The sequence below is a fragment of the Myotis davidii genome, unplaced genomic scaffold, assembly GCF_000327345.1.
Source record: "Myotis davidii unplaced genomic scaffold, ASM32734v1 scaffold89, whole genome shotgun sequence".
Classification (NCBI taxonomy): Eukaryota; Metazoa; Chordata; class Mammalia; order Chiroptera; family Vespertilionidae; genus Myotis; species Myotis davidii.
Window position 1 is genome coordinate 1,763,247 of NW_006300372.1, and position 21,048 is coordinate 1,784,294.

General features: G+C 39.9%; 1 protein-coding gene across 1 annotated transcript in view; it reads left to right on the forward strand.

The window, feature by feature from the left end:
• The window catches only part of ARHGAP26 (Rho GTPase activating protein 26), a 416,968-nt gene that overhangs the window by 243,187 nt on the left and 152,733 nt on the right, over positions 1 to 21,048 (forward strand). The window contains exons 15-17 of the mRNA XM_006777037.2: positions 12,648 to 12,735; positions 14,352 to 14,410; positions 15,890 to 15,995. Coding sequence (XP_006777100.1) covers positions 12,648 to 12,735; positions 14,352 to 14,410; positions 15,890 to 15,995 — 253 coding nt within the window. The remainder of the gene's footprint in view (positions 1 to 12,647; positions 12,736 to 14,351; positions 14,411 to 15,889; positions 15,996 to 21,048) is intronic.

Sequence of the window (21,048 nt, forward strand, 5' to 3'; positions counted from 1 at the left end):
TATGTCCCGTGTAAGGCCCTAGGAGCCCAGCGCCGCAACAACAGGGCCGGGACTAAGGGCTGTGTTCCAAGAGGTAACTCCCAGAAATAAGCTGCCTCCCTCACTGTTGTCATGGCTGCGGGAATCATTGGAAGGGGTAGTGAGTGGGACTAGACAAAAAAAATGGCAGGTCCAAGACACCACACCCTCTCTGTTTGTAGACTTGGCCACTGCCAGTCCCAGTGGCACTAGGTGGCTCATGTGACCACCACACCCTACTCTGTCTTTAATAGCTCATGACTCCCTCTGTCCTGTTTGGAGACAAGCATTTAGTGGGGCACACCCAGGGCCTGAGGAAAGATATCCCTCTAGCTTACAAAGGACCTCTGGTCTCATGTTCCCTGTTAAAGAGAAGGGGTCATGTGGTGCCCAGATAAAATGTATATAAGCAGATAGTTCTGATTCTCTTTGCTTGTAGATTTCAGCCTAGTCTCTCATTTGAGCAGCAGAACCTCTTTTGCAGCTGGCCCATATAAACATAAAGCTACTATCCCAGAATGTGCAGTGTTCGAATCAAAAACCCATGAGCCAATGAGCCAAATTTGCCTAGGCTGCAGATTTTCTGTATTTTTAGATATGAATGCACCAGCCTCAGTGAGTCACATGGACCTAAATGGCAAACAGATCAGATTGCACCCGTCAGTGGCTGTTTTTCATCCCCATAGAGGCCCAGCCAATGCGCCTGGAGAGATGGACTGTCACTCAGGGGCCCTGCTCAGGGTTCTGGGCAGGGGCACTTCTCTTGTTAGTATTTGACATTTCATTTGCCATTCCAGTTTCTGAAAATAGTTTTCGTACGTAAAGAATTCTCCTCTCTCATGTTGATGAGAACAACTCTCCACCTCTTTTCCAGAGAGCTCCTTGCTTCTTGTAGGCAAAACTCTATTATATTGCTAGTCACAATGAGATCTTTTACTGTGATTATTTTAAGGTACTCCTTGGGAATCTGTTTTTTGGTTCAGATTTGGGATATGGTTAGTTTATTTTTTAAAATTAACTGTTTATTTTGAGATAATTATAGATTCACATGCAGTTGTAAGAAATAATTTAGAGAAACCCTGTGTGCCTTTACCCACTTTCCGCCAATAGTAACAACTTGCAGAGCTATAGTGCAGTATCACAACCAGGATATTGATCCAGTTGAGATGCAGAGCAGTTCCATCACCATGAGGAGCCATTGTGATGCCCTTTCATTGCAATATCCATCTGCCTCGCCCTCATCTCATCCCCATGCTTAACACCTGGCAACCACTGACCTGCTCTCCATTTCTGTAATGGTGTCATTTCACGATAATCATATAAATGGAATCATATAATATGAAATCTTTTAGGATTGGCTTTTTTTCAATCAGCATAATTCCTTTCAGATTTATATCAATAGGTGTTTTTTTTAATTGCTGAGTAGTATTCCATTATATAGCTACACCACAGTTTGTTTAACCATTCACTTGATGAAGGACATCTGGGTTGTTTCCCATCTGGGGAAATGTCAAATAAAGCTGCTATAAAACATTCGTGTACAGGTTTTTATATGAACATTAATTTGTTTCAGTGGGATAAATGCCCAATAATACAATTACTAGGTTGTATGGTGATAATGTTAACTTTCAAAAAATTCTAATGTAAGGCAGAATTAAGATTCTAACAGGTATTAGTCCTCAGTCTTTCATTTGTGAGCAGTGCTGCAAACAGTTGTGGAGCTTCTGCTCTTAGAAGCAGATGGTCAAGTGCTAGGGATGAAACTGTAGAAAGAGTCATTCCTTGTCTGCAAAGTGTCCAGTAGGAGGGAGATATGCATCCATGTGAAAACTATGGTGTAAAATATGATCCTGGTGCCTAATATGAGCTGGGTTTGGAAGACTCAGTAGTGAAGGAGAGAATAGAATAATTCAGAATCAGGAAGTATGAGCAGTGGAATAGGGGCAGAAATCAGGGTCTGTGGTGGCTATACCAGAGAGTAATGATTTTATTATTTTAATATTTGAAAGTATTCAGGCTGGGACAGGAATGTTAAAGCTGAAAAGCTGAGATGGCCCCTTTTGCTGAAGAACTTGAGTACTTTGCTAAGGAGTTTGTTTTTCTCTGTAGGAAATAAGATGTTGTTAAAAGTTTCTAAGTAGTGGAGTTGTTTGTGTTAGGACTTTATTACACACAAAAGTGTCAAGAAGGCAATTCACAATAGTTTAAAGGGAAAATAAAAGGCATTTATTTGCTCACATAGTTGGTAATGCCAATATGGCAGTAGGGTCTGGTGGTTACAGTGATATCTTTACATTTGTGGGAGCCCTTCCTACTCATTTCTCTGGCTTTCATTATCTGTGACCTCTGCTTGTCTTGGTATTGGCTGTTTTCATCATTGGAATGTTCCAGATAGTCCTGTCTCAGCAGTCCTTGGAGCTTACATCACTGAGAAGGGAGTGTCTTTTTTGACAGTTTTGGCAGAAGGTCCCAGGGCAGACTTTGATCAGTATAGGGCCAGTCTGTCACATGATTCATTTCACAATCTCAGACGAGTCACATGACCTGCAGCAGATGGATCCAGATGGCCTGGATCCTGTGCCTATTTCTGGTGGTCCTGAGTTACCTCTGTGAGGGTGGTAGAAAGATAGGCTGGGGAGGGGGTTAGTCCACAGGACCTTGTGGACTGAGCAGGATTACTAACAGAATTATGGAGGAGTGCTTTCCTGAAATGGCTGGTGGGTGATAGCAAAAGTATTTTCGACACAGGTGTTAACTAGATCAGATGCTGATTGAAGAGGGTAACACTGGCAGCAAAATGGAGCATGTATTTGATCATGGAAAGACCTGGAGGAAGAAGACAGTTGCAACATAGTAGGCAGAGCACGCCCCATCAAGGGCTGAACCAAATAGCTGCTCTGAGGTCAGGATAAAAGACAGGCTCAAAATGATTGGAGAGAGAGAATCAACATGATTTTTTAACCAACTGGATACAAGGGAGCAGGAGGGGCTGAGATATTTCAAAGATGACAGATTTTTCTGTCGGGCAACACTAATGAAATATGAGATTTAGATGGGTTTGCTAAGCTAAAAGAGAGACCCCTTAGCTCAATTGTGCTAAGCAAAGAGTGGTGGGAAAAGATCTTGTTTTTATCACTTCTATTTGTGGCCCTCCAGCAAGATATCTGTCCTTTTTTCTTCCTTAGTTTTCCCAGGGACAGACAAAATGATCATGGACATCTGAGAATTGTCATGAAAAACTAATAACTAGCAGCTGAAAGTCATGAGGCCTGCTGCCTCTGCCAGGAGGACATTGCAGATAGACTAGAATCCAAACTGAGGTTCAACCAGAGCTGATAAATGAACCCAGTGCAAGATCTAATAAAGAGTGGAATACAAAAATAATATTGAATATAAACAGAAATTGAAAAATGAAATAAACATTTAAAAAAAGTGGAGCCCTGGCCAGGTGGCTCAGCTGGTTGGAGCATCATCCAGTACACCAAAAAAGGTTGTGGGTTCGATTACTGGTCAGGGCACATCCCTAAGCTGCTAATTTGATTCCTAGTTGTGGTGTGTAGGGGAAGCAACCAGTCAGTGTTTCTCTCTCACATCGATGTTTCCCTCTCTCTTTTTCTCTCCCTTCCTCTCTCTCTAAATAATCAATAAAAACGTATCTTCAGGTGATGATTTAAAAACAAACAAACAAGTGGAGAATGGTATCTGTGATTCTCACTACCCGTTAGTGTGGCTTTAGACTTGAGAAATCACCCAGTTGGCCAGCGAGACTCCAGACCTAAGGCCAAGCCCTACCTCCACTCCCTTCTGTGAACAGGCTCTCAGCTTCATCAATTCTTGGCACTGGTACTAGAGTTAGCCAAGGGTATAATATAAATATGGCTCCTATACTCCCAAACCCCTCTCTGCAATAGCTGGGCCAAGTGTGAACCAACCCCTTCACTCACTATTCCTTTAATCTGTATTCACTGGATGCCCTATTGCATCCCAGGCACTATGTAAGATTCGGATTATTTGTCAGTCTCTCAAGAGTGGAATAGTATATTTTTTTTATTGAAAGTATGGGTTAACATTAAAGACTTTTTTGATCACTTTGAGATTACTGTGTGTACTTCTAATACATTGTGGGACTTTAAGTGTGAAGAGGAAGACAGCCAGTGCTTGGAGAATATCTTTTTACTGGTTGGGATTCCTTAAGAAAGCTTGCCAGAATGTCTCACAGTAAATGCATGCTAGTGTCATACCAAGAGCTACCCTTGACCCCTCCCGGATAGCAAAGGGTCATTAGTCTTTGAAGAGTAAAAAGGACTCAGGAAAGCTTGCAGATTCCTAGAAAAAGAGTAACTTCTGTGTATGTACTGTCTGGTGTACTTTCCCCTTGAATGTTAAGTAAAGATAAATCTTTCCAAATTTTAGCTTAACATTTTAAAACTATAAATCAGCTATATGCTTGTTCAGTGCTTGCATGAATTGCTTCCTGTATATATTTAAGTAACTTATTTTTGGATTAAAAGTTGTAAGTGGTCACAGTAGGAAAGTTGGAGATATACAAGAAGTAGAAAGAAGAAAATAACAGTTTTGCAGACCAGAGATAATCTTTACTGACCGTTATCATACCACTATCACCTTTTAAGGAAAATATCCTATAACGGAAAAAATGTTTTCAAATTTGGAATGATGCTGCATATTTACTGCTTTTTGACAGACTTTCTCATGTAATAGTCCAGAGTGTCTGTTTTCTGATGTTATTCAAGTTCTGTAGGAGTGTGACTTTTTTGGCCATGTATTGGGTAGATAGATGTACTATAACTTTTTAATCAATCCCCTATTCTTGGATACATAGACTGATTGCAGTTCTTTATCATTCCAGAACATACTCAGATGAACATCCCCACAGGGGCAGGATAGATAGCAGAGGTTAAGAGCATGCATTTTGGAGTTAGACAAGTTGCAGTTCCACTGCCTACCTGTTCAACTTTGCACAAGTTATTTAAACCTGTCTGGTCTTCTATCTCATTATCTGTAATAATAGCTGCTGACTCTATAACAATGTGAGGATTACATGGAGAGATTCATGTGGGTTGCCGAGTCTAGATCCTCCACGTTAGTCAATAAATATTAGCTGTTACTATTTTTAATTTTCATATGTGTATTTAGTGATTTCCTTAGGGTTCATTGTAAGATGGTGACTTGCTGGGTCAAGTTATGTATATGTTTTTAAGGCCCTTCATTGATCTTCCCAAATTTTCCTTGCCATCTCTATTACTTTTTTGCACGTAAATTATAAGTATATTTTTAAAATTAATCTCACTTTTGGTGAAACGTATCTTTAAATCTGGGTGAGTTTGGACATTTTCCCCATGTTTCTTGCTGAGTTACAGCTCTCCTTTCATGAATTGCCTGTTAGTGTTCTAAGCCTACTTTCCCATTGGTGTAGTCACCTTTGGGTGTTAAGATCTGTTTATATTTGGAGGCTATGTTACCGATATTTTTTTCCAGCTTATCATTTATCTTGAACTATAATTATGGTACTTTTGTTTTTGTTTTGTCTTGTGAATATTTTATATTTTTTATGAAGCCCAGTCTTTTATGAAGTCTGTCTTTTTTCCTAGATGGGTTATATCTTAAAAGACCTTCCCCATTCCAGGATTACCAAACCTTTTTGTGTTCTTTAAAATCCATCTGGGATTTATTCATTCAAAATGGGAGCTAACTCGCCTTTTCCTCAAATACTTATTTGATTGACCAATAACCATACCAGGAGAAATGTTCCCCCTTTTCATTACTTTTACATGTTACCAGTCATTCTTTTGCACATATTGGGGTCTGATGAAGGAGTTCTTACATATATTTTTCTAGAGAAAAGCAAGCTTTTTGTTTGTTATTACGCAGGTCTCAATTAAAAAATATATTGTCATTTTCACCTTTTTAATGTTTGTTTTTCTCCTAGATCCCTGCATTTTAGCAAAAATTATCAAACTTGTGCCCCATGGGCATGCCATTAATTTAAATTTCTTTTGGTTGATTTTGTTACTGTTTATAATGCACATTTTTAATTGTGTAATTATATTTTCAGCATCTTTACTAACTTTACTTATTTAGCTGTTTTCATTTCTACCTTTCAGCTGTCACCTTTCTTATTTCAGTCTGTTTCTTTTTTTTATTTGATGTCTTATTTAACAGCATCCATATTTTTCTGAATTTTATTTAGAGTACAGAACAGGTGTTTCTGAATATTTTTAGAGTGCTTTTTTTTTTGTCTCCATATTTTATGCCAACAAGTATTTTGTCAGCTTTTTTATTTTCTGTTTAACCAAACCTGACTCGGAGAAGTTTATAAATCTTTGTAGTTAAATTCACTGTAGATAGAGTTTGTCCTTGTTCTGCTACTCTTTTTTCTGAATGCTGTTGGAGCCATCCTCTTACGAAATTGGTTAGTGCTGTACATGATTCCATGCAACTTTCTGGCATTCTTAAATTTTTTATTTAGTGTGGACCTGTATGCCCACATAGGTTTCTCCTGGTTCTACTATTTGATCCTGGTTCTGGAAGAAGTGGAGTTTATTCCTGGTTAATCTGAAGTATGCTGAGGTTCTTCCCTTGTCACTGTCATATTTCTTTTAGGATTTTCCCCCTTCTGAATTCACTTCCCTTGGTATAAAGGGACATCCTCCACTCTGTCCCCAGTCTAATTTCACTGCCTGGATTGTAATTTCAACATGATTCTGGCCACTAAGAAAGCAGCTTCCCCCAGCATATGTGCTGGGGGGGTTGGGGTGGGGCAGTGCAGCCTGGTGTCCATCTTCAGCGTGGCTTGGGCTATCCTTTAGGGTAGGTGGAAGGCCCTGGCCTATCTCATTGTTCCTCCAAGTGGGTTTTCCTCATGTCTTCACCTGGCCTTTGGCTGATGGATATTCTTCTGGTGAACGTAACCCTAATGTTCTGTGCTGTTGAAACTTTATGTCCCTCCCCTTCATCTCCCCTTCCCCATCTTTATTAGTATTTCACCTTAGTGGTGAAGGAAGGCAAATTCAGTGTGGCTAGTTTTTCTATTCTATAACTTTTTCCTTTTTTAAAACCATTATTTAAAGCCAGGTTGGTGCTACAGAGAACACACAGAAAGGATTAAATTGCTCTGCTTTGAAGCACTACTAGTAAATTATAGCAACACACCTCACCCATTGACCTCTGATCCAGCCATGAACTTTATAATTCCTTACAACTCTGGGCCCCTGAATGTCTGTATTTGTTTTTTCTGTGCCCTTCATTTCCATACCCTTTCACAGAGTAACATAAATAAAAGCAAGTAAGGACTTCTTTCAGAAGATATCCTGAAGTAATAGACATTCTTCATGACCGGAGGCTTGCCTAGTTATGAGTGGGAAAGCCCTAGACTTTGAAGATTGTAGCCGTATAGAAGCAGCAGAGCCAGGCAAGAAGTGAACTTCCAATTTTACCCACCTGTAAAGGGGAGCAGAGAAATCATGGCCAGGACTGGGAGATAGTAGCTCTTTGGATGGGGATTGATCCTTCTGGGAGGTAGTAAGGTTACTACTAACCACCACCTGCAGTTCCCAGAAGATAGAGACCTTACACAGAAGCTCACCTTCCTCTGCTCCTCCCACCTTCATCTCTGCTTATTGGAATGCTTCAGGCAGGTTCTCCTAAGACAGGGACTTGAGACAGTAGGAGGTTTTGGATTTCAGAACAGAAGTAGCTGTAGGATTCTTGGGCAAAATACAGGAAGTGATTAAAGCTTTTTTAAGATGTATGACTTTTATAATGAGAAAATAATATGATAGAGTTAAACAAATATACTTTTGTATTGCTATATTAAATCTTGTCTTGAAAGAATTACCTATAAGATAAATGAAAATAAGTCTTATTTACATAGAAGATAATATACTTACAGAAACGGCTTCCTCAAAGATATAATGGAATGGAGAATGTTATTATATGCAGTAAAGCAAGATTATATGGTGTTTCCTAAGGAATGACATATAAATCAATGAAACAGACAAGGGAAACAAAAAATAGAACATATGGTTAATTGATATTTGATAATGGTATAGTAGGGAAAAGACAGTCATTTCAACCAATGGTTCAAGTATTAGGTAAAAAATTAATTAAACCCTTATCTTAAACTATGTACAAAAATTAACTCAAAATGCATCATATTCTTAAACCTAAGAGCTAAAACTATAAAAATTCTACAATAAAACAAAGGAGAAAATCTTTGTGATCTTGGTTTAGAAAAGATTTCTGGATGAAACACAAAAGCAGGAACTATAATAGAAAAGTCTGATAAACTGAATTTTATTTAAATAAAAAGCTCCAATTCTTTAAAAGATATTAAGAAAAAGAAAATGCAAACTACAGACCAGGAGAAAATATTTGCAAAATATGTCTGATAAATGATTTTTATTCACAATATATTAAGAATAACTCTTGCAACTCAGTAATAAGAACACAACAACCCCCCCTTTTTGTTAATGGACAAAAGATTTGAACAAACAGTTCACCAAAGAAAATATACAAATGGCCAAAAAGCACATGAAATGATGGGTGATGTCATTAATCATTAAGGAAAACCAAATTAAAAAATGAGTTATGTACTAGAATAACTAAAATTTCCAAACTAAACACATGATGATATCATGTGTTGACAAAGATGTGAAGCAACTCTCAAATTGTTGGTGGGAATGCAAATGGCCCAACTATTTTGGAAAACAATTTGGCAGTCTCTGATAAAGTTAAACATTCTTATTCTAATGACACACTTTTACTCAGTTATATTGCTAGGTATTTACCCAAGAGATGAAAATGTAGTCCATATAAAAACTGTATTAAAATATTTATAGAAGCTTTATTCATTACAGCCAATAATTGAAAACAACATAAATGCCCAGCAGCTAGTGAATAGATGAACAAATTATGGCATATCAGTGAAATTGGATACTACTCAGTAAAAAAAGGATTCTACATATAACAACTTGAATGGATTTCAGAAATACTGTGTATGTGAAAGTGGATGTCAGGGGCTGGAGTTGGAGGGAGGGGATTGACTATAAAAGGGGCACAGGCTAATTTTTTGGGGGGTGATGGAAATTATTTATATTTTGTGGTGATGGTTACATGATTATTTACATTTATCAAAAATCATCGAACTGTCCCCCAGCCAGTGTGTCTTTCCATGCAGCAGGAAGTCACAGGTTCTATTCCCGGTCAGGGCACATGCCCAGGTTGCAGGTTCAGTCCCTGGTCAGGGTTCATATGCGAGATTTTTCTCTCTCGCTCCCTCTTCCTTTCTCTCTAAAATCAACAAAAACATATTTTTTAAAAAGCTGTATATATTCCCGTTTTGCTTATTTATACTGTTAGAGTATATGCTTACAAAACTGATATTAGCAGTTGCCTCTAGCATAGGAAAGGCTTAACCTTTTAATGTATATCTATTTGTTTTGCTTGACTGTTTTTTGTGTTGTTTTTTTTTACCAGGTGCATATATTTCCTTCTCAATTAAAGGAAAAAGTTTTAATTTGCACATGTTAAATATATTATTAGGAAATGTAGGAGTACATAGGTGACTTTCCTCATATTTCTTCCACATGGTCCCTCATGTTTTTGTCAGCAACACAACAGTAGACTACATGGGTCTTGAGACTGACCTGGTGTGACAGTTCTAGGACCACCTCTTTCAGTGTGTGTCTCCTGTTTTTCCAAGTCATGTGGGAGTAAGTAAAGGAAGAAGTCCAATCCACTTGATTTGCTTTACCCACATGATGCGTTTTTGTTCATTGCACTGCTCCTCTGGCTTACGGCAGTTTTACTAAGCACTGTAATCGTCAAGAGACATGGTGGGGAGACAAGTACTGAGTTCTGAAGAAAGTTTTGCATCTTATCTTTGCCTCTTGTTCAGAGGCTACCCGGAAGCTTCTGTGAGTGAGTGGAGCATTGGTAGGGAGGTGTGGAAATCGGTGGCACTTTCTGAAAATGAGCTAGCTTGGGAGGCTGTCTTCAATTTAGTTGGGATATTAACTGAATTAAAATGGACGTGCTCAAGTTATGAGCCTTGCCTCATCAGTGCTATAAAAAGCCCTTTAGCCGGCTGTAATGTGACTCTTCTCTCTGTAATGTTACGCAATATTCCTTTGGTTACAGAGCCCGAAGAAGTGGAAGCTAATCATTAGTTTGCTAAATGTGGTTCATGGAACAGTTCACAGCTCCCAGACCTGCCAACTGCTGCTTGTTTAGTGTCATGTTCACTCTTCTAGGGTAGAAGTCGATTTGTTCCTCAGAAAAATGTACAGTAACATTTGTCTCACGTCCAGAACCCACGCAGTGTGGCAGCTCTCCATGTGTCTTGGTCACGGGGAGGGGAAAAGGTCATGCTAAGCAAAGTGTTTTGGTACATACACTTACGCAGGAAGAAACCATGAAGGGAATGTGAGATGACAGAGCAAGGAAAGAATGAAAGCTGCAGAGGTTTTAGATACTTAGAGAAAAGTGAACACGTTCACTTTTCAGAAATTGGCTGTGGTAGAACTCTATAGAGTTTCCCATTGTGTAGGGCCTAGAGATGAAATCATGCTCTGTTGCATGTGACAGATAGACTTCATTATTGCCCAGTCACCTACAAGCACATAGACGTGCTGCCTTTGGAGCCATACGGATGGATTTGTGCCTTCACCTGAGGATTAGCCTAAATCCCGAAGCCACTCCTGACTGTTTGGCTTCCTCCTACTAGGATGAAAGTGGGTTCTTTCCTGGTGCCCACTTATGACTCATTCCCTTTTCCAGCTGGAAGGCTCTTTGGCCCCTTCTTCTTAGAGACTATCCAGAAAGAGACAGTCCAGTGGCGGTCTCTATTTGCCTGCTGTGTCATTTAGATCTCTTTGGATTATAAAACAAAACAAAAACAGAACACCTGACCTCAACTGGCGTCAGAAAACAAGGCATTTATTGGCTCCAACGATTAAAAAGCATGGCGAGATACAAGGGCTCAAACCCTGTCATCAGACCCACTTTTTCTGCTTCTCTCATCTCTGGTTTTGTCATTTATACTCACGCCCAGGCTCCATGTGTTGGTATTTAGGGCAATTAAAAATTCTTCCAGGTGCAAGCCCAGCAGGAAATAGCAGATATCCTTTCCGCTAGCTCCTAAAAAAACCGTGACATTCACTCTTCATTCAACTGACTTGGATCTTGGGCCATCCCTGAACCAGTCCCGGGTCCATAGAGATGCTGCACTTTGATTGGTCTGTCCTGAATCTCATTCCCCACCCCGGGAAGGGTAGAGCCTCACCTGAGCAGGTGGAGTAGTTGTGAGAAAAGGGTAGCATTCCAACTGAAAAAGAGGTGCTGTGCAGAAAGGAAAAGGAATGGGAGCTGGAGGCAGATCTCTAGTCGAGGCTTTCGTGGGAGGACGCTGGATCCTCCCTACAATGCGCTGAAAGTCTCCACTTCCAACTACCTGGGCAGTGGGAAGATGGGGTTTCCTGGTTTGTGAAGCAGGTCATATTCCCCAACCTCTGCCTCATCTTCTCACCTACCTGTATGCAGCTCAGGAAGACTACAATAAATTTTTTTTCATTTTTATTATTTATTTAATCAGAGAGGAAAGGAGAGGGAGAGAGAGATAGAAACATCAATGATGAGAGAATCATTGATCGGCTGCCTCCTGCACACCCCCCACTGGGGATCAAGCCTGCAACCTGGGCATGTACCCTTGACCGGAATCGAACCTGGGACCTTTCAGTCCGCAGGCCAATGCTCTATCCACTGAGCAAAACTGGCTAGGGCAAGAATTATCTTTTTAAAAATAGTACACACTTTTTTAAAATACACCCATTTCTTTAAAAGTCCATGCAAGGAGGAACAAAAGACATGATCAGGAGCCGATACAGTTATGGTGGCTCTCATTGCATTTCTTGGCTTAAGGCAATTTTTAAAAATATATAAAAGTAATGGAATCAAGTCATAGTTTAGAAAAAAATAAAAATAATTCTACCACTCTGGGCAAACCACTATTTTAATTTTAGAGTATTTCCATTCAGCTTTTGTTCATGTGAACTTCTCACAAACTTTTAAATCATGATATTTTTGCTAAATATTTTTTTATTACCTCGTAATCCAATCATTTTTCATATTTCTCAGGAGCCATCATTATCATGCAAAAGCAACATAATATTCCATTAAGTAGATCTACCATATTTGACTTAATCATTTTTCTATTGTTGGACATTTAAGTGTGTTAAACATTTTGAGGGTATTCTGTAACTTTTCTCATGCCTTATCTTATTTCCTAAGAATAGATTGTGTGAAGTGGGATTACCAGTTCAAGCGATATGAACATTTTTATAATTTTTGGTAACTGTTGCCAAATTGATTTTCAAATGCTGCATTTATTTCTACTGCCTCCAGCAGGTTATGAGAGGATCTGTTTCACTGCATTCTTGCTGCAATAGACATTTGGATTTTTAAACATTTTCCTAACTTAATTGGCAAAAAAAGTAGGTGTTATTTTAACTTGGATCTCTTTGGTTAGTAGTGAGGCTGAATGTTTTTATATGTGCCTGTTTCTTAGCCGTATTTTCTGCTCCACTTCTCAAATTGTCTTTTCTTCGTTTTAGACCCCAAAACAGCTTCTGAAACCGAAACGGATATCTGTGCGGAATGGGAGATCAAGACCATCACTAGTGCTTTGAAGACCTACCTGAGGTAGGGACTTTCCATTTGCAGGGCAGGGTGCCAGCTTGTTATCAGGCCATCAGGAAGAAAGCAGTTTTATTTTCAGCCTCCAGAGAACTGTTGGGTGGATGTTTGAGATGTGGAAACAGTTTAGGTGTGGGTGCAGTCAGCTCAGCTGGTCACTCCAATTGTAAATCATCCATAGTTGATGGGTTGCCATTGTGCAGTGGTGATTTTAGGAAGCCTTGTTTTTTATGGGAAGCTATGATGACAATTAGCCTTTAACAGAACCTAAAATATGGTATTTCCTGAAATCCCTGAAGTCTCTATTAAAAACAGAAGGAGTCCCATCCCATTCTGTTGCGAATGCATGATTACATGCCCTCTGTATTTTGATAGATTTGTGCATTGCACATTGAATAAGTTGCTGACATCGATCCTTAAAAATTAGAACTTAGCAGTACTCCTTTTTGACTCCTTCAGCGGGGATTGGAAGATATCACTTTATTGGGGAAGAGACTGTTTTCCTGTAATAATATATGTGGTATTACTGCTACCTTCCTACTCCTCCCTCACTTATTAAGGAAGTGGGTGATTGACTACTAGCTATCTGCATCTCAATTTCAGGACTAGATTGAAATTTATGCTGCTCTTGAAGGGTAGGCATATTATAGTTATTAACTGTAGTTCTTACCTAGGAAGGTGGGAGCGGGGGGGAGGGTGTCTAGGTTTTATAAAGGTGCCCTTATCTCAAAAGCAAAGGAGGAAAGGACCTGGTATTTTTGGCTATTGAAGAATGGATAGAAGAATCTTGATGTCAAGAATAAAATATAATGTAAGTGATGACTAAGAGTTGAATTAGGAGATGCAATAAGAATAAAATAAAATCTGAGCCAGGTATAATGTATAGTCTGGTGAGAAGCTTATTATTTGGACTATTAGAAAAAACCTCAAGTTTACAGTTTAACATATTCATTAAATATTCATACCCTCAATACTGCCATTGTAGTTTATACAAAACCGTGTTGTAGAGGTTTGCATTTAGCACTTCTTTTTGCATGTTGATAGTGATTTACTAATGGACAGTAAGCATAAAATATATTTTCAAAAAATAGCAGGTAAAATTTGATTGTTTCATGCCTCATATTAGGGGTTCTAGCTCTTTGGCATTCTCCAGCAGAACTCCACAGTGAATTTGCCACAAAAATACCTACAAAGTCCCTCATAGTATTTACAGATGAGCTGATTGTAATAACAAGGTGCTGGGGAGATGAGAGTTTAAGTACAGGTTTTTGCAAATGTTTAGCCAGTTGCCTGTTTCTCCGGCGTGTTTTAAGATGCTCTTGTTGATGGGTGAGTCACTGAAAAGGAAATCTCTTGGTTTGTGCTAGGCTTTTGCACCAGTTCTTTTCTAGTTGTGACTATAAGACAGTTGTATGCTTTCCCTAAAAAGGAGAGAGAATGAAAATTTCAGGTAACATCTCAGGACCTTTTAGAAGGGAAACTAAATTGGACTCAGATGAGTTGCTGTTGCTTCCCCATGATCTTTATCTTTGAGAACAGTTTGGCAATGTTCTGGCTGCTATGTAGAGAGAAAAATTTGATTGTTTTGATTGAGCTAACTAATATATAACCTTTTATTCCAGAATGCTTCCAGGACCACTCATGATGTACCAGTTTCAAAGAAGTTTCATCAAAGCAGCAAGTACGTTTTCTTTTTGTCAGTTTTAAGGGGAAGGGAATATATTTTTCTACTTCAAAAACAGTCAGTATCCCAAAATAAATATTATCTAACTCTTTGTTGTCTGCATGTAAACTACCCACATACACGCTCATGAGTTCGACACAGAAATAAAAACGAAACCAAATCAGAATTGCTAAGGGCCTTGCTGCTACGCTGAATTTACCATAGAGGAGAGAAACTTCCAAAGTGTGTTTTTAGGGTTGGGGAGAGTTGAGAAAAGCAGGTTTGCCTTTCTAATTTTGATGATTGGAGTTCTGACTCCTTGGGTTTTTCCCAGCCCTTGAGTAGCATTTTGCAGAATGAATCATACTTCGCACCTTACCTACATTGAGCATTGGAAGTGTTTCCCTGAATGAGAGACACCATTGATATAACTCACCAATCTGCTTTCTGCCATGGCTTCTATTGACAGCTTCCTATCATTCTTCAGCCATATCATCCAGGGTCCTGGTGTCATACTACTGGTATTAAAATACATAGGGATTAGATGCAAGCTACCCTAGGTACATTGGAATCTGTCTACGTGAGGCAGGCCTCCTGTAGGGGCAGGAAGATTCTCTGTCAGATTTAAATCTGGCATGAAACGCCACAATGCTATTACAACAGTAGCCTGTGCCTCTCCTTGCTTCCTTTAAGCCGTCACAGTTTGTTACTGTGGTAGGTACTACTGGCCTAATTTACTGGTAGTAGCATCTAATGTTCTGATGGCCTTATCTAGTCATAGTTTCCCCCTTCAAACATGGAGGGAAAAGGCATGGGAGAAAGCTAGAAGTGAAGATAGTGTTTATGTGATTTCTTCCTCAGAGATGTCCCTAACCCATAGCACACATTCTCTAATTAAACCTCCCAGAAAAGTGGAACCACTTATGCAAGTTCAACCAAGAGAACATGGCAGGCCATGCTGTAGGTTACAGGTTGGCAGAAAGCGTTGCATATTGATGTGCCATTTCTTTTTTCTTTGCCAGGCTGGCTGTCACACATGGTGTGGGGATAACTGGATATTTCCTTTGATTTCTCTGATGCTGCATTGAGGCGTTATTTTGATATTTGAGACATTTGCAATGTTGTTCATGATTTGTTTATCACTTGCAAGTGCATAAAGTTCCTTCTTTCTTTGAAATGAAGCCGTCACTCTAAGAAGTCAGCTGCTCCCCAGTTTGTTCCTGCTCTGCGTGTGCAGCTGACTGGTTCCATTTCATCACGTCATCATTTTGGCTTGGTTTTTCTGATGGCCATGTTTGCAAATGAACTCTATACAGAAAGCACCATTAAAAGCACTTGTAGATCTAGTCATTCTAGCCATGAGGGCACAGAACAGGATCTTAATCCTTTGAGAAATCCTCAGTCTGTCAGTACCCAACCTTTGTCTTCCTTTGATTTTGTCTTGTAAACTGATTTAGCTGTGACACATCAAATTTTACCTCCTTCCTACTTTTGCAGAGCTGGAGAATCAGGAGTCTCGGGTGTCTGAAATCCACAGCCTTGTTCATCGGCTCCCAGAGAAAAACCGCCAGATGTTACAGCTACTCATGAACCACTTGGCAAAGTAAGTTTGAAGCTGATTGTTGGCTCTTTTCTCGCCTCTAGAAAGTTCTTATCTTAGCCCTAAAACTGGTCTCAGTTCTGCTTATGTCTGCCTCTTCCACTATTGCATCAGGTATGCGAGAGGCTTAAGAAAGAAATGTGTGAAATGTTAACTGCAGTGGGGAGCAACAGCAAGTGCCAGATGGTCTTTGCAAAAGTGGGCTGGGGAAGTGCCCCATGCAACCTGGCCTCCAGGCAGAGTTTTCAGGGGGTTTTAGCTCTTGTGATGACCAAGGGCGTCTTCCATGATAAGGTCACCAAGCAGAGTTTTCAGGAGTTACATGTTCTTTGACGATCAAGGATGAACAGGAGTATGTTGTGGGTTTACAGACCTTGGATTTGAAGTAAAGAGGCCTGGATGGTAGAGTTGATTCTGTTCTTAACAAGCTACTAACCAGCCCTGGATTTACCAGTGACCACTCTATTCCTAATTTCTTCATCTGTCAAATATGGCTAGTAGGTTCTCTTTTATCTACAGTATTCTTGATTTTTAAAATTACATGTATTAAAGTCTTTGAAGAAGTATAGAGAATAAAGGACTTACCTTTGGCAAATGCCCATTTGTCCTCCGAGATAATCAAAGCATTCCATGGGGGCTTGTTTTCCTGGTAGGAATATTTTTACTCTGGGAATGTTTTTTTTTTGTGTGTGTTTGCTGTTACTTGAACCTTTTCAGAATGGCCTTACTGTCTTCCCTTGTTGTGTCAATTATTGCACATGTGTTTGTTCTAACCATCCATTGACTGATGAATGTTCTTGATAGGAGACTGGAGCATAAGAAAAGACCGAGTAACAGTTAAGCTAAATTGTTACGTCCCACATTCTACTGAACTGATGTGTTGTAAATTTGGCCCTTTTCATGCCCTTGTTCATGCCATTAAGTCATTTTTAGGGAGAGGGGTGTAAGTTGATACTTTGCTGGGGGAGATTATGATGATCTGTTTTCATATTTATACCTACCACTTGATATTACCTTTTGGAGAGAGAGTATATGTTATCAAAAAGATTTCCACAGGTCTAAGTATGAAGAAACAAGAGTGATTTGCATGTTGATGAGAAGTTACTAGGCAGTCAAAGGTTGCTCTATTATTGGTCAAATGTTTTTCTTGCCATGCAATTTGAACTGCATTGCAATATTGTGATTCATAAGAAATATATATTTTGCCATTAATATATTTCTGATATATATTTAGTCTTAACCCACAATTCCTGGCTCACAGCTTCCTGAAGCCTTGGAATTTCCTAAGTGTTGACAGTGAAAAAGGTATCTTTTGTTATGTTAATGAGTTACCTTTTGGAAAGCACTTGAGGATGGGGATTGGTTGCCAATGGAAGGAACCTTGTGAGTGGAGGGATGGGACTTTCAGTCCTGCATCCCCCACCCCACCCATGACCTATGGGGAGGAGAGCGAGGCTGGAAGTTGAATCAATCGCCATTGGCCAATGGCCTGACTGTGTAAAGAAGACTTTAAAATACCAAGAGGATGGGGTTTAGAGAGATGGCAGGTTGTGAGCATGTGGAGATGCTGGGAGAGTGGCGCCCTAGAGAGGGCATGGAAGCTCTGCACTCCTTCCCATATACCTTGCCCCATGCATCTCTCCCATCTGGCTGCCCCTGAGCTCTACCCTTTTAAAAATATCCAGTGATCTAGTATCTCCGAGTTCTGTGAGCTTTTCTAGCAAAGTAATAGAACCCAAGGAGGCTGTTAAGGGAACTTCTGATATAAGTATGTGAGTCAAAAATAGAGGTGACAACCTGGATTTGGGATTGGCATTCTGAGTTGAAGTGGGGGGAGTCGTTGGAACCTCCAATCAGTGTTTGGTCATTCAAAAGCACAAGTAAACTGGGTTTGTGTCCTGGGGTTGTGTCCAACGTCTGAATGTGTGTGTGTGTGTGTGTGTGTGTGTTGGGGTGAGGGGCAGTCTTCTGGAATCTGATGCTATCTGCATGTAAACAGTGTCAGAATTGAGTTGAATTCTTGGGTACCTTGCTGGTGGGGTCCGGGAATCCAATTTATCCATGTTTAGAAACAAAGCAAAGCAGAGAATATGCCAGTTTGCAAGGAGAATGCCCCCAAAATGTCAAAGAAAATAATGGGAACTGGGCTTTAAAAAGTAACATCAGATGCTCTGAGATGCCTGTTCCATACAACCTGGTCAGGCATTTGTTAACGGAAAAGCCCATTTAGGTCTTTGTTGCAAACCTGTGTGTGCTTGGAAGGCCTGCGCCCAAACAGAGGAAGTTCCAGGTATATACTCAGTCAACCATGTGTGGGATGCTCCTGGCTACTTTCTGGTCACTGGGTCTTCGGAAGGTCTCAGCCTGCTAGGAGCAGCTGGAGATTAGGAACTATCTGAAAGCAATGGGCTTCCTAAGCCGTGGTTGTGATGAGATCTTAATTGCACTGAGAGAGACCAAGAGTAAGGGGTGATCCAGCAGAGCTAGTACTGAATTTTCCCATGTTTAAAATGCCCTGAGGATTGTTAGGAATCTTTAAAGAAAAAAAGAACACCCTATGGTCAATTTTGAACAGTTGAGCCTGTTCATCTCCTGGTGGATGATGGTTCACTATCTCCCTCATGTTCCACTCTCTGCTCTCCTAATCCCATTCAACTCAGTCCATCTTTGTCCCTAATCCAGGGGTCCTACAGCTGGAATATGCAGGTTATAGCTGCGACCTTGACTTTTTAACCTTCTATTTAAACCAATGTTGTTGCTAGTGTTATTTTATAGCAATTCTGGAGCATTATATGTTGTCTTTGATACTTAACAGAATTTCTCCGAGGTTCTTTCTATGAGGTTATATGGCATTGCTTTGTTAACTTAACCATTAACAAATTACCTATAGGTGAGCTCTCCTGCCTATAACTTGAATCTGTCAGTGCGGACCTTAGAACACACAGACTCAGATTCTCAGCGTGCTGTGTGCTTAGCCTCTGGAGCATCCAGGTTTGAAACGTCCTGGTGTAAAGGAGCACTGCTGGGTCCAGTACAGAGTGTGTATTTAGGTCTGAAAAGATTTTTTGGCACCCAGCCGAGTTCCAAATTCCATTTAAACTCTATGTATAGCTCATTTACAGCACTGTCCTATTAAAATAAAGCAGTAAGGGAAAGTTAACTTGGGACAAGGGGTAGATTTGTCTATTTCATTCCCGTTTTCTCAGGTTCAGACTTACCCTAGGATATGCCTGAGCTATTGTTACCGTGGTCCACTTACTTAATATTCAGCTTCCTTCCTAAGTTTTGGTTTCAGGGCTGGTTCTGCTGGAAAACCCAGTGTTTACTTCTCTCATTACCTACTGTGTTTGCCCTGCTCATCAGAGGTGTTTGATTCAAGGGTAAGATGTTTCGTGTTGTATATTTTTTAAAGTGCTCTTTTGAAACATTTTCTAAAATTGGTTTCCTTTAGCTGTGAAGGGAGAGTTAAGACATTTTAGATTTAATCCCAAGTAGAAATGCATTCAGAGGGGAAACAAGTCTTAAAGGGGAAGGAATAAAACTTTATACCTCCAAGCAAATATGATTACCAGGGCACATCCAAATCACAGAGCTCTTGGGTTTGTTTCAGACCTCAGAGGGAACATTAAAATCATAGACAACTGTGCACATATTTTTGTTTCTCCAGCTCAAATCTCCTCTGATAATAGATATTTTCTATTTGGATCCTGGAAAATAGTATACAGTCCAGAGTCACATGCCTCCCACCACAATTAGACTCACTTGACCTGCTTCTTTGCATTAATGTTGCTGCGTTCCTCCCCTGGTCTGCATAATCGGACTCTGCCTGGGAGTCTGCATTGCCGGTTTATTTCCCAGGTCATTAGAATGCAGTCTCTTGAGAACCACAGGCCTGAAGAACGGGCCATATGCAGGGATTTTCTAGGAGAGAAAAATGGTATCGAGAGGAATGGATTGGGATTTAGGAGGTATTAGAACTAGAAAGAAGCAGCTCAAAACAGTGAGTTCAAAAAGATTTTATTTTCATAATTAAACTCCTAAAAACATCGTTTTGATTTCCCATGTCTTTACAGTCTGACTTTGCATTAAATTGAGTGTTTATCCAATGACTCTTAAAATCAAGCATAAAACATTTTTATTAATAAAGAAAATTGTCCCCAGCTAGTGGCAGGACCTTGTGGAGATCATTCAACCTCATTGAGCCTCAGTTTCCTGAGTTTCCTTTCAATCATGTGATTCTCTGTTTTCATCAAGTGGGGAGAGAAAACACTTTCTGGTCGTATAATTGTAGAAGGAAATAAGAGTAGATGAGTCATAGAGACTAATTTCATGGTAGTTCCCTGGTGTTTACATATGATGACTCCAAGTATGTTGTATATCCCCACACATACCATTCACAGTGGCTCATGTTAACTTTATTACAGTGTTTATGCTACGTGGGAGGATTTCAAAAGACTCTCCATACATCAGGAATGGCTATTAAAAATACTTTTTCACAGCTGGTTTTCCCAAAACACATGCTGAGAAATAAATCCTAGTCTCTTTTCTATTTTGAAGCCACTGTTCTTTTGTTGTTAGGATGTTGTTGGAGAAGCAGAGCCCCCCCCCCTTTTTTTTTGCTTGTCCAAAAAGGCTTTGGGCTCTAAGAAACAGAAAATCCACTTCAAAATAATGTAAACAATAAGGAAATCTCGTGTCTTGTTACACAAATTCAGCGCTGGGCTGGTTCGTTTCTCTGTTCATGAAGTACGCAGGTTATTTGCATGGTCCTGCTTACTTACAGCCAGCCTCATTGCGTTGGCTGGGTCTCCTCAGGGTCATAAGCTGTTGCATTGCATCCTGCCATGTTAGTGGTTGTCCAGAGACAGAAAAGACATTATTTCTTCTTTGAGTCTTCTTTTAAGACCTTTGATGATTCTCCATATGAACAACTGCAAACCTACTTTTGACACACCCTGTAGGAGACTCCATTGTCACAAGTTATCAAGGGTTGAGCAACTCATGCCTTGGGTGTTTTCACCCTCCTGTCACTGGAGTCTTAGTACTCCAAGGCATT